The sequence below is a fragment of the Caretta caretta genome, chromosome 6, assembly GCF_965140235.1.
Source record: "Caretta caretta isolate rCarCar2 chromosome 6, rCarCar1.hap1, whole genome shotgun sequence".
Lineage (NCBI taxonomy): Eukaryota > Metazoa > Chordata > Testudines > Cheloniidae > Caretta > Caretta caretta.
This window is the reverse complement of record NC_134211.1, coordinates 72,372,676-72,385,202: the sequence shown is the minus strand read 5'-3', so window position 1 is coordinate 72,385,202 and position 12,527 is coordinate 72,372,676. Positions and strand designations below refer to the sequence as shown.

At 37.1% G+C, this 12,527-nt stretch overlaps 1 protein-coding gene across 5 annotated transcripts in view; it reads right to left on the bottom strand.

Moving 5' to 3' along the window:
* Nucleotides 1-12,527, bottom strand: part of FSIP1 (fibrous sheath interacting protein 1) — a 195,352-nt gene that overhangs the window by 149,337 nt on the left and 33,488 nt on the right. For all 5 annotated transcript variants that reach the window (XM_048853119.2, XM_048853124.2, XM_048853125.2 and 2 more), the window contains 3 exons: nucleotides 11,078-11,190; nucleotides 10,152-10,262; nucleotides 1,215-1,379 (listed from right to left, as the gene is read on the bottom strand). In XM_048853119.2, the coding sequence (XP_048709076.2) occupies nucleotides 1,215-1,379; nucleotides 10,152-10,262; nucleotides 11,078-11,190 (389 nt within the window). The remainder of the gene's footprint in view (nucleotides 1-1,214; nucleotides 1,380-10,151; nucleotides 10,263-11,077; nucleotides 11,191-12,527) is intronic.

Below are 12,527 nucleotides of genomic sequence, written 5' to 3'. Positions count from 1 at the left end.
TTGGTTTGTTTTTATGGTCAAGTCAACTCAAAAACTTCAGAGCATTTTTCTGCAAAAGCAATGACAGGTCCAATGTGGCAAAACATAGTGCTTCTTATCATGAATAGTCCAACTGACTTCAGCTGGACAGCTCATGGTTGTGAGTGTTATACTGGATAGTGTTTGCAGGATTGGACCCATAAGCCTAAAAACAATGTAAATTAACCATATTTATGAATGTGATTGAATTAATGACCAGCGGGGGTTGCTGCTTCACACTAAAGCATCTGTTGCTAGTAGGGCATTAACCTCAGTATCAGGAAGAGCTTCCTCCTGCACTCGCACAGCTGGAGGAACAATTCTATTATTCTGACAAAATGTCAGAAACAGGATGCCAAAAAGGAGATAATCCAGAGATAATATAAAAATAAAACTAATGATACAATTTAAAAAAAAACTCTAAACCTCAAGGGAGAAGACAAATTCACTCCTCTTTAGCTCAAAGACATTTTTGTTTCTTTGATAAATAGGTGACTCAGGACATATGGCTTTGGAAATGTATGGCTCTGTAGAAACATCTGTTCCAACAGCACAGTAGATATAGTACAAGAGAACAAATTTGTGTAAAGAGATGCAAAAATTGGGATATGTCACTGCATTACTTTTGTTTATAAGCATGAATGCTTTTGTATTATACATTTTTAATCAGCATTTTCAAAAACACACACCAGTATTTTGCTTTACTCAAAGCAAACTTTCTGCTCATTTGTTCATAGTACACTACATTACTGAAAGACATGAATGAGAATTTAGACTCCTCCAGGCACAAAATCTGAATAATGCTTTTTTCCAAGTAAAAGAACTTGAACACCTTTTACTACTAACATCCAAAGGGGGATTATTTTCACTATATTTGTTACTGTTTGTCACTGCACATACTTCAGCAGTGGATCATGGAAAGCCATCTGAATATTCAAAAACAAAGAGGAAACTCAATTTTAGTCCCCAAAAGACAGAACTGTCAGCAACTCTGGTAACACCACATTATAAAAGAGCAACTGAAGTCCATTGTGTGTTTAATGAAGTTCAAGTTACAGTACTCAGACTTTGCATCTGAAACTTCCTGATATATTTAAGTGTATTTTGCACTTCTCTACATGTTTATTTTCATTAAACCTCAACATATATTTCCAAAAAATAAATATATAATTCATAGGCATTGTGCATTACTGTACCTGATAAATTTGGCTTGGGACTTTTGAGCAGGAGCTGTGACTTGCACAGAAATCACCATTAGAGAGTACTACTTGGAGTTTAGCATCTATTTCATTTAGGTGATGATATTCCATTGGTTCGGGTGTGTACCCTTCTCCTGGTATTAGCCAACCAGTTACATCTTCCTATAAAAAGTTAAGGGAAATGGTTATTTCATCTGACCAAAGAAAATGGCTATTTAAGGCAGTCAAACATCAATATATATTACTTCTCAAAGACATGGTATTTTGAAGAACTAAAATACAGTGAGCTCTCACCCACATCAGTGTAAATCTGAGTTCCCCTGAAATTAATGATGTTCCTCTAGTGTACCTGAGAACAAAATCTCATCCAATAATTGCAGGCATACTTTTTAAATTTTTCTTAAATATAACTAATCAGCAATTTTTAAAAAGTGTATGCAAAGCTCCTACATTAAAAAAATCTGTTCTAAAAAACATACATTTATACTGTCATATTTCCATGACTCATTAAAATTTAACAGAAAAAAAACATACTGCATACGTACAATACAGTTTTGCAATGTTTATAGCATCTTCTTTCTAAACAAAGTGTTTTTAAAGAAGACAAACATGTCCTCATTAAGTTAGAAATCTTGAAATGAAGTCAGTTACCAGAAAGCAAATCAAAAACTAAAGCTCAGACTTCTTGACATGTAAAAAAAGTTTTTATTTAAATCTCAAAAATTTCAGAGACAGTAATCAAATGCAACTCTATCAACAAATATGTCACTGCATAATAAACAAGAGAAATTTTAAGTCAAAAGGTAGTTTTAAAAAGTTTCAAATGCTTGAAAATATAGGCTCTGAATAAAGGCTCTCCTTCAGACATAAATACAGGTACAACCTCATTAATGTAATGTATATTCAAAGGTTCAAGGGTGTGCATAAGCTTCACATTATAACTTCTCCCCAAGAATTCAGATGCCGCAGCTGGCACACCAATGCTATCTGGTAAGCAGAGTGGGAACACAACAGAAATAAGCAGAATCAAGACAAAAGACTAGCTGAAGGGGAGAAGAATCATGAGGGCCTGCTTTTGTGAATGTCAGGTATACAACTGTATGAAAAAACATGTAGTTTGTTTAAGTTAGTGTCTGAATCCTTCCTGCACCATAAAACATCATTTAGGGCATGAACAAGACTCCACCATCTCTTATCATGCCTTTTGCTCAAATAGCTATCCTTGCTGTGTTTCCTGTACAGTAATTTTTTTACAAGGATAGGTCCTTGGCCTATCACTCAACCCGTTTTCATCTGGTCCCTACGCTTTGCGCTTGGGTGGCTCTACCAGGGGTTAGAACTCCAGCTGGCACAGTTCTCCAGTCACTGGAACACACAAGCTTTCCCATTGTGTCAAGATGCAGGTCCCAGAGAAGGACACGTGTCTAGTGACACTTTAAACAGGCCATTTAGTCACTCAGTTGGGTACCTACGGCAAAATTAAACTCTAACATTGGTGTAAATTGACTCAGTGATTTACTCTGGATTTACAGCAGTGTACTTTACAGTGGTATTTAAATCCCAGTTTTGTGGCGGAGATGGGAGGGGAAATCAGACCTTGAGTGCCTAAGAATGAAGAAATCATCAGTTAATGAATGAATTCTTTCAATAAAAGGCCTAATCCTGCAAGCTTTCTGCATATGGAACTCTCATTTATTTCAGCAGGAGTTCAGCACTTGGGGCTTTCACAGGACCGGAGCCATAATCTTTTGTAGACAAATGGAGCTGCACAGAAAAAATTGGTCCATGAAATGACACTGGTAAAGGAGAAAATAACTAAATGTAGCATTCATTTATTACTCTAAATAATAAACTGGCATCACTTTAAAATGACATCTTACAGTAGTTCCGAGGCAGTGTATTTTTTTTAAATTAAACTTAAAATATTTTAAATTTTAAGTATTTGAACGGATTGGTGAAGATTCTTTAAAACCAATCTCTTGTGTAAATCAATTCACTGGAAAGAAAGTCATTAACATGCGGTCTGAGAAAAACATACACAACAGTCCTAACTCAGTGCAATTCATGCCAGAAATAATACCTTTGAAACTCTCACTATTGTCTTTCCCTGACAATATCTCTCTATGCAAAAACAGGTTATATACCACAGGCTAAAATATGAATTATGTAAGAGAATACACATGGAATTAATAGCAACCAAAGAGCTGCCAGAAGTCAGAGGAGTCTGCATACTTTTATGATAAAAACCTGAAATAAACCTGAAAAAAATTAGAAGAGCATGTCAAACTAAATTCAACAGACAACCACAAATTAGTAGCAACATTTACTGTTCTTTTACAGGAAAACATCATGTCCATATAAAAAACAAGAGCCACCTCAACAAGTCAAAAATTGGTTCTTTAATGGCTTCTCATACAAGGACGCATTCCAAAACTAACTGGAGGTGAAGGAAGTCATAAAATCACTTTCTGAAGCCAATTAATGAAAATATCACAACAGGCTGTAGCTTGCTGAGCAACTGAAGAATTGCACAGAAATAAATAGACAACGTAACTAGTTCCAGTTTAAATTAGCATGTTATGATGTCAAGATAACATCTAGAAGCAAGTTCAATACATACATAATCTCTCTTGTACTCTCAAAACAGCCTTAGCGATTTTAAGTTTTTCATAAAAAGAAAACTTCTCTCTCAGACTCCTACTCCCAGTTTCCAGTTCATTAAATCAGAACATGCTTTTCCAACAACATAGTAAAGTCTTATTATTATTATTCTCCTGGAATATTTGAGACAGATTACACGCTTGCAAATTTGATGGTCAAACTACCCTGACAAAGAGCTTTTGAAATGTTTTAAATGATAAGAAATCTCTTTTACAAAGGTTGTAGATCTAAAGGAAAAATCCTATTTGCATTATTTGACAGTTATCTAGCAGAACTGACTGAATGCAGTTGCTTAATGCAGAATACAATTTACAGACCATTTATGTAACATAGGACTTCTGATTTTCGGTTTTAACCAATAAACCCAGACAATACCTCCCTGAGGTTAAAAAATGAAATCTGTGTTTATTGGATAAACTTTGGAAAAACACTGGTAATGGTTACGTGTGTCTAATGTCTTGTATAAAACAGCACTATGTTAAAATGCACTAGGGAACATTACTAAGAGAGTCTCATTATATATTATATTCTATAAATTACTCATTACAGTATATACCAGGGGTAGGCAACCTATGGCATGCGTGCCAAAGGCGGCACGCGAGCTGATTTTCAGTGACACTCACACTGCCTGGGTTCTGGCCACCGATCCGGGGAGCTCTGCATTTTAATTTAATTTTAAATGAAGCTTAACATTTTAAAAACCTTATTTACTTTAAATACAACAATAGTTTAGTTATACATTATAGACTTATAGAAAGAGACCTAAAAACGTAAAAATGTATTACTGGCACACAAAACCTTAAATTAGAGTGAATAAATGAAGATTCGGCACACCACTTCTGAAAGGTTGCCAATCCCTGGTATATACAATGGAAATGCCCAGAAGCCCCTTGATTTTAAACAGCTACAATAAAACTTAAAAACTGCTAAAAAATAAACACTGGGAAAAAAAATAAGCTTTAAATATAGTGTGCCAAATTTGTCCTGACTTACATCCCACATAACATCCGTGAAGCCAATAAGATTGGATGGACTGTAAGTCAGGGCAGCATATGCCTGGCAAAGAGCTGGTCTCCCAGGGCACACCCTAGGTGATGGATGAGCTTTAAACTCCCACAGCCTTTAATCTTCCATCTCTGGCACAGGTCTGGCTGTAGGAGAGACAACCCTGCCACTGAGTCCGTGGAAGTCCACCCCTTTCAGGGCTATCAAAGATCAAAAAGAAAACCACGTACACGAACATATACAAGATTACAGCAAGACTCTCTGAAGGAAGCTAGTAAGCAATAGACTGGTTCAGCACCCACAAGTAAGTCTCTACTAATAGTTCCAAAGTAATGGTTCAGCATCAGGCCCTCGATTCTCTTGAAGGGGGCCTCAATAGGCAATGGCTCCCTGAGCGTCTCCTGCCTTCTGCTCAACCCTCTCCAAGAACTGAAGAAAAGAGTATGCATCCGATGCAGTGAACTGTAGCTCACGAAAGCTTATGCTCAAATAAATTTGTTAGTCTCTAAGGTGCCACAAGTACTCCTTTTCTTTTTGTGGATACAGACTAACACAGCTGCTACTCTGAAACCAAGAATTGAAGGTTTGCCCTGAGCAGTTCATTAACCCTCACCAGCCAGTGTCAGGTTTATACACCCCGTCACAGTGCCCAAAAGTGTTAATCAGTTCTTGAAACAAGTATCGGAGCCAATTCAAAACAATCAAGATTAGTCATTAGTTTCTTGATAATTTCCTCAAAATCTTCCCTACCAAAGGTCTCAGGAAATGCCTAGGTCAGATTATAACTCAAATGTGGGGCGAAAGAATCCATCTCTAGACTGGTCAGGTCTCAAGTGACTAAGGAAAGCATTTTCCTTTCTGTTTCCCCATTTTGTCCATAATATTCACATTTGTTTTCTAACAATCATTTAATAGAATAATCCTAAAACTGTCACTCCTATTTTCTGGTGTTCACTGTGTATTAAGTCTGCAGCAATACACAAGCATCTCCTAATGTGAGCTGCTGAAAGTCTGTCACAAACAACAGAAAGTCTCTGATAGGTATCCAAATAACGTGGTGACTGGTCCCAATATGAGAACCTAGGTAGACTGTTGCATTTCTATGGCCATGCTGCCATCAGAGTTGGTATAAGAAACAGCTAAAGCATTGTTAGGCTGAATCTTCATTAGTCATCCTAAACAGGGGACTCCTGATACACAGAAAACCTTTATTAACTATTTTTGAAGTTGTTTCCTGTTTTAAAAATCTGAGGGACTACACATCTGGAGAGAAGACATAAATCTGCATGTAGTAGAGAATGCCATTCTTCATGTTAGGAAAATGTATTACTATCTTTGATGTTGCCCACCAAAAAAACTGTTTAAAAGACTTTCAAGTGAAGGCATTTCTGAATGAGTCTCTCTCAGGTTTTTCTTTTGTTAATGTGAAAAGCATGTGCTGGAATGTGGAACGTATTTAAAAAAAGAGGGCAGAAGAGGTTTGGGGTTTTTTCTTTCTGTTTCTATTAGAATCTTAAAATATTTAGGTATCCTATTACCTAAAATGTCATTTTCATGCTGCCAAATCTGTTTCAAGCAGATTTGGCAACATGATCTGGTAGTATGCTCGGAACCATTTTCTGCAGGAATAGTTAATACACTGAGGGAAGGGCAGATTGACTCATAATCTGGTGAGCTATACTTTCAAATTTTGTTCTTCTAAAACTCACCAAATTAAGGATAGAGCAAAAGCATCTTCAGCTACCTCAGTTCCTCTGAACCACAGTAGCAGGCAGACCTCAAAACTTGCGCCTGGGTTTTCATTAAGCCTCCCCTATTGTTTGTACTTTTAGTATTAATCGTATTACACAGTTGATTAATTACAATAATCAGCACAGCTGTTGGTGTTTACAAGATTTTTAAGCATTTTTGGAAGTTTTTGGCTCCTCAGCCCTATTGTGCAGCTCCCACTCAGGCGTGACATAGCTTCCTCTCCAGAGATTTTACTTGCTTCCAATATGCACACCATCTGCCGAGTCTGCTTCAGAGCTCAGAGAGAGATTACCCATGTAAATGCTGTGTGATGCAAGTTCCTTTCCCAAGGGCCAGAAAAGAAACTGAGAGGCCAGGCCTTGTCTTCTCATTCCTTGCAGGGCAAAGCTCTGAGCCCTTCTTCAGGGATTAAGAAAAAGTGGATACTCTGAAGGGCATTGGTTTCAAAAGGTTCTGATGCTCTGCAGCAACCTGGCACACTTACAAATAATGGGAATGTGCAGAGGCTACCCAAAGAACCTACGTTCACTTCCAATCCCAATCTCCACCTGAGCACAAAGTAAGTCAGTGAGTTTTGTTCGTCTTTTTTGCCCTACCAAACTAGCCCAGTCTGTTCCCTAAAATCAGCAAGCCTGGTAAGCAACCAACTTACAAAGTTTTCTGGAAACACACTTCCAAGAAGACTTTGTTGATTGCCTGCAATATAAGGTCTTTAATCACAAAGAATGCTTTGTTTGAAAGGTAAATTTCCCTTCTAAAATAATTTTCAACTGACGGAATACACCTCTGTATTCACACCGTACATATTATTGTAATAATCTTTGTACACAGTATGCCTAATAGGGTACCATTTGAAAACTCATCATTTGCTGGTCAGTACTATCCTGATAAAATGTGTGTACAATATTGTATGTGAAGTTATAAGCTTCCCCTGTATGATGTTGTTAACACACATTCCAAACCCCACAGCCCTGCCCAGGCAGAAGTCAGGTCTGTCACAGACAAAGGAAGGAATGTGTGCTTGCCTTAATTTGCATTTAAGCAGTAAACAGAGTCATCAAGCAGGAAGGAAAAACAAAGGAAATTCAAATAGATGAGAAAACCAGTGGGGAATATCCTTTCAGATAAACTCTTTATCTCCTGGTTCTCAGCTGGAAATGTTTTTCAAGAGGGGGAAAAACTATAAAAAGGAGGGACAAACAGCCCAAGGCACCACTCTCTCTCTCTCTCCCTGCCCATTTCATTCTCTACACCTGAGAAGAGAGAAGGAAACAGCTGTTGGACTTTGGGGATGGGGTCCTGACCTGAGAGTTGGTCAGTAATCTGCTGGAGCATGTGGTGAGAAAGTCTGCTTTGCAACTAAGATAGTCTGTTAAGTAGATATTATTAAGTGTTTTATCTTTATTTTTCTTGTTACCATTTCTGGCTTTTATTCCTCATTACTCACAATCACTTAAAATATTTTACGATTTTATCTAACCAAGTGTGTTTAAATTGGAGTGTCTGGGTAGTCTATTCAAAACAATAAGCTGGCTTATTATTCTCTTAAAAGAATAATGGACTTAATATGTTTGCACTGTCCAGGAGATGGCTGGCCAGTACACGATATATATTTCTGGGAGAAGATCCCTGACTGGGGCTGGGTTGAGGTCACCACGCAGTACAACCAAGGCTGGTGAGAGCCAGGGTGTAGATGGCCAGCTGCATTTACACATAGACACTCAGGCCGTGGCTTGCATGCCAGAAGGTTGTTTGTGAGCGGCCCAGATAGAAGCTACTACAGTAAGGCATTGTAGGGCACACAAAGTTGCAGGACAGGGGTGACAAATCCCCCCCACTAGTCTGGATTATGGCCTGGTATGTCACAACAACATTGCACTCTCTATTAGAAATATATGGCATTATAATGTTTCGATGGTACAGTAAAATACTGTTACAAAGTTCCTGGCTTATAAACTTCAACACAGTTATACCACTGGATATTGCTTAATCTCAACCTCACTCCCATTCAATTGACGGTGTTAGAACAGTATATGCTTATAACTTCCATGGTGATCCCATCACAAATGGATATAACATTGTCGTCTTCCTTACTCATAATACTTGTTGAGCAATGAACATAACATGATATGCATCTAATGTCATACTGAACGAATAAGTCATATTCAACTTTAGGGAAATTGATGGTAACGTGTTACCGGAAAAAAAGATGGCACAATAATTTACAGTACTCAGCTAAATTTTTTTAAAATACTAAAATCTGATACTATTAAGAGATGAAAAACACTGTTCACTTATTTCCCAATCATATGTCAACTTTGAAATTTTACATTTCAAAAAATTACAGAAGTTCAACAAAGAGTAAATAGTGTAAATCACACTTTTTCCCTTAAACCCACTACCTTAAATCTGCAGTAAAACCTGAAAAGAAAGACAAAGCTAGAGATTTATAGTTTGATAATTGGGTTAGACCAATGGGCTATTTAGCCCAATGTCCCATCTTCCAACACTGGCCAGTGCCAGATGCTTCAGAAAGAACGAACAGAACAAGGCCCTTTATCGAGTGATCCAGTCTCAGCTTCTGGCAATCAGAGGTTTAGGGACACCCAGAGCATGGGGTTGCATCCATGGCTATCTTGGCTAAATAGCCATTTATGGACCTAGCCTCTGTGAACTTACCTAATTCTTTTTTGAGCTCAGTTATACTTTTGGCCTTCACACCATCACCTGTCAACAATTTCCACAGGGTGATTGTGTTGTGTAAAGTAGTACTTACCTGATGCTTTTTAATTTCATTGGGTAACCCCTGGTTTTTGTGAAGAGGTAAATAACACATCCCTATTCACTTTCTCCACATCATTCATGATTTTATAGAGCTCTATCCTACCCCCCATTAGTTATCTCTTTTCTAAGCTGAACAGCCCCAGTCTTTTTAACCTCTTCTTGCATGAAAGCCGTTCCATACCCATAATTTTTGTCGCCCTTCTCTGTACTTTTTCCAATTCTAATACATCTTTTTTTGAGATTAGGCAACCAAAACTAGATGCAGTATTTAAGGGGTAGGCATACCACAGATTTATATAGTGGCATTATGATATTTTCTGTCTTCTTATCTATCTCGTTCCTAATGGTTCCTAACATGGTTAGGTTTTTTGACTGCACTGCACATTGTTGAGCAGATGTTTTCAGAGAACTATCCACAATGACCCCAAGATCTCCTTCTTGAGTTGTAACTTCTAATACAGACCCCATCACTTTGTATGTATAGGTTGAATTCTGTATTCCAATGTGCGTTCCACTTATCAACACTGAATTTCATCTGCCATTTGTTGCCCTGTCACCCAGTTTTGTGAAATCCTTTCATAACTCTTTGCAGTCTGCTTTGGACTTAACTAACTTGAGTAATTTTGTATCATCTGCAAACTTTGAGGTAAACTCACTGTTTCCCTTCTTTGCAATATCATAAACATCCATGAAAGTCCAGTCATGAGTCAGTGCAAATTAAAATCATCATACCTCAATGCCTTGAAGTTCACTGCCATTGTCTTCTATATCTTTCAACAGTTCAACCAATCTTTTCTTCTCTTCCGTTAGCATAACCAGTTGGCTCCCTGAATCCTTTGCCAGCTGAAGTATTTATGGATAGAAAGCATTAAAAATAAAACTATAAAACTGGGTTTGCTCGCAATACTGACAATGGAAAACAGGTTTTCATTTCTGTGCTACTAGTTAAAACCAAAACCAAGCTGATCAAAACCACTCACAAATCTGGTGGCCTGTAGGAAGTAAATTAGTATTCTTATTCCTGTTCATGGCACAGAAGTGTGCACATGTCCAAAAACCTCTACCACACCTGGCAACCTTGTTGCAGAGAATGTTAGCAGATGGGTCAAGAACTAAATGATGCATGGAAAGTAAACTGCCCTCTGATAGCAGTAAGTTGTTTCTCTCCATCAGGGTTGAGAATACTCCCTGAATGGTATAGGACACGTTGCTGTGCCATGGCCTTTGCTATCACAGTTCTGTAGATAGAGAATTTCAAATCACTCAGTGTCCACCCATTATCTTAAGAACACCAAACATCGTTTTTTCTTTTTTTAGAAAAAGGTTATAAAGAAGTACTTGTCTACAAAATGTATAGGCTGTGGCCAGGCACAGATTGGAAAATATAAAGTTTCTCATTCTTATATGACCATCTAAAAGCAAATGGGGACCTAATTTGCAAATTTGGGCAACCAGTGAAGGATGAATACTCAGCCGCACTTTGCAGTGAACAACAAATTTTTGTAGTATAATGTTGTTCATTTAATCCTGATTAACTTTTACAGAGTTAATAATGGCATGTGTCTTGATCAAGAAACCAACGTATTTTTTTTGGCAATGCATTTAGTATACATCAGTAACTCCCTAAACTTTTAGTGATTTTAGGCCCTAACACATACCTCAATGTTCTTTTTAATAAAATCTTGAGTATTTTTACTTCTGGTGTCACTTTTTTGGTCTGTTTTTCCTGTTATTTTCAGTGAGCCGCTTGTTTTGATTTCATTTAGATGGTCTGTAGTTAAGAAAAAACAGTTGCAAAAATGTGATTGTTGCCTCTCCAATAGACAAAAATCAATAACTACTATTTTCACTATGATTTATTATATTTATAGTATTGGAAGTATTACCTATATTTACCATTAGAAACTATTATCATAACCATTTCAACAGCTAAATGTGGTAAATCGAAGTTTTTCAGGGTGCCCATTTAGCAAAGTTATTTCTTACATAAGATTATAGTTTTGTGAAGGCCAAAATATTTTTTATGGAGATCTGACCTCAAAAATGTTAGACACATTGCCATGATTTTAAACCCATTCTTTTTAAACCTCTTATTGTTTGAACTATATCACCAGTACTAGATAAATTAAGTGGTGATTTTTGGGGAAAGCATGCAACTGTTTGGGGATATTTCAAGCAGATTTCTTAAATGAAACAGCTGAAAAACAGATGAGGTCTTTGATGTTCTACAGTCCCTTGTTGTAACAATTTTTGTTTAAAAACTCACCTTAAATCTGTGCAAGTTATGAAACAAACATGGTTTCTTAGTAACAGCCTTAAATATATTATGTGTGATCATTACATTTAAAGATATGTTCTAATAAGCAGATCAGATTGTTCAGGAAGTAGCACACTGAACATTTAATTCACCCTCAAGCTATTTTCAGATTTAATGTTTTCTGAACACAGTTTCTCCAAAAACCATATGAACAGACAATATATGGTATGTGCTATTCAGAGATTTCTAATACTTTTAAAGTGGCAATTCTTTCATGACTTTGGAATGATCCAGATTCCAAAGATTTATAAATGACAAAACTAAACAATCATATTTAATGTCCTATAAATCTCACAAATTGATGTGTTCTCCTCCATACATAATAGTTCTCTCTTTTTTTCCCCTTTCATCCTGGGGTTAGACACAGGTTTGGGGATTACTTAGTTATAAAACTAGAATGTGCTTCCTTATCATTGGATTTATAAAAAGATTAACTATCACTGCCTCTAGGAGCACATACATTACATTTAAAAGTATCACAAATTAAAGAATATGCAATCTGACCAAAAAAGGCAACTAAAAGAAAGCTCACTGGATCATATAAGAAGTTCTACCCATTCCTCTGCACAGAAGTCTTAGTATATACAGAAGCTGTGCAACGTTCTTTAAGGTCATACAAACTCTGGCTGTGCAAATACCAATGAAGGAGATGAATTCCCAAGTGGAGGGCCCCACCCTTGAAGAAAAATTGCCTCCAACCCTCCAGGGTTCAAATCTAGGGCCTATTAGGAAAAAGCATCCCAAACTTTCTTAGTTGCTATCACAGAGCATAGGAGAAACACTACCTTGAA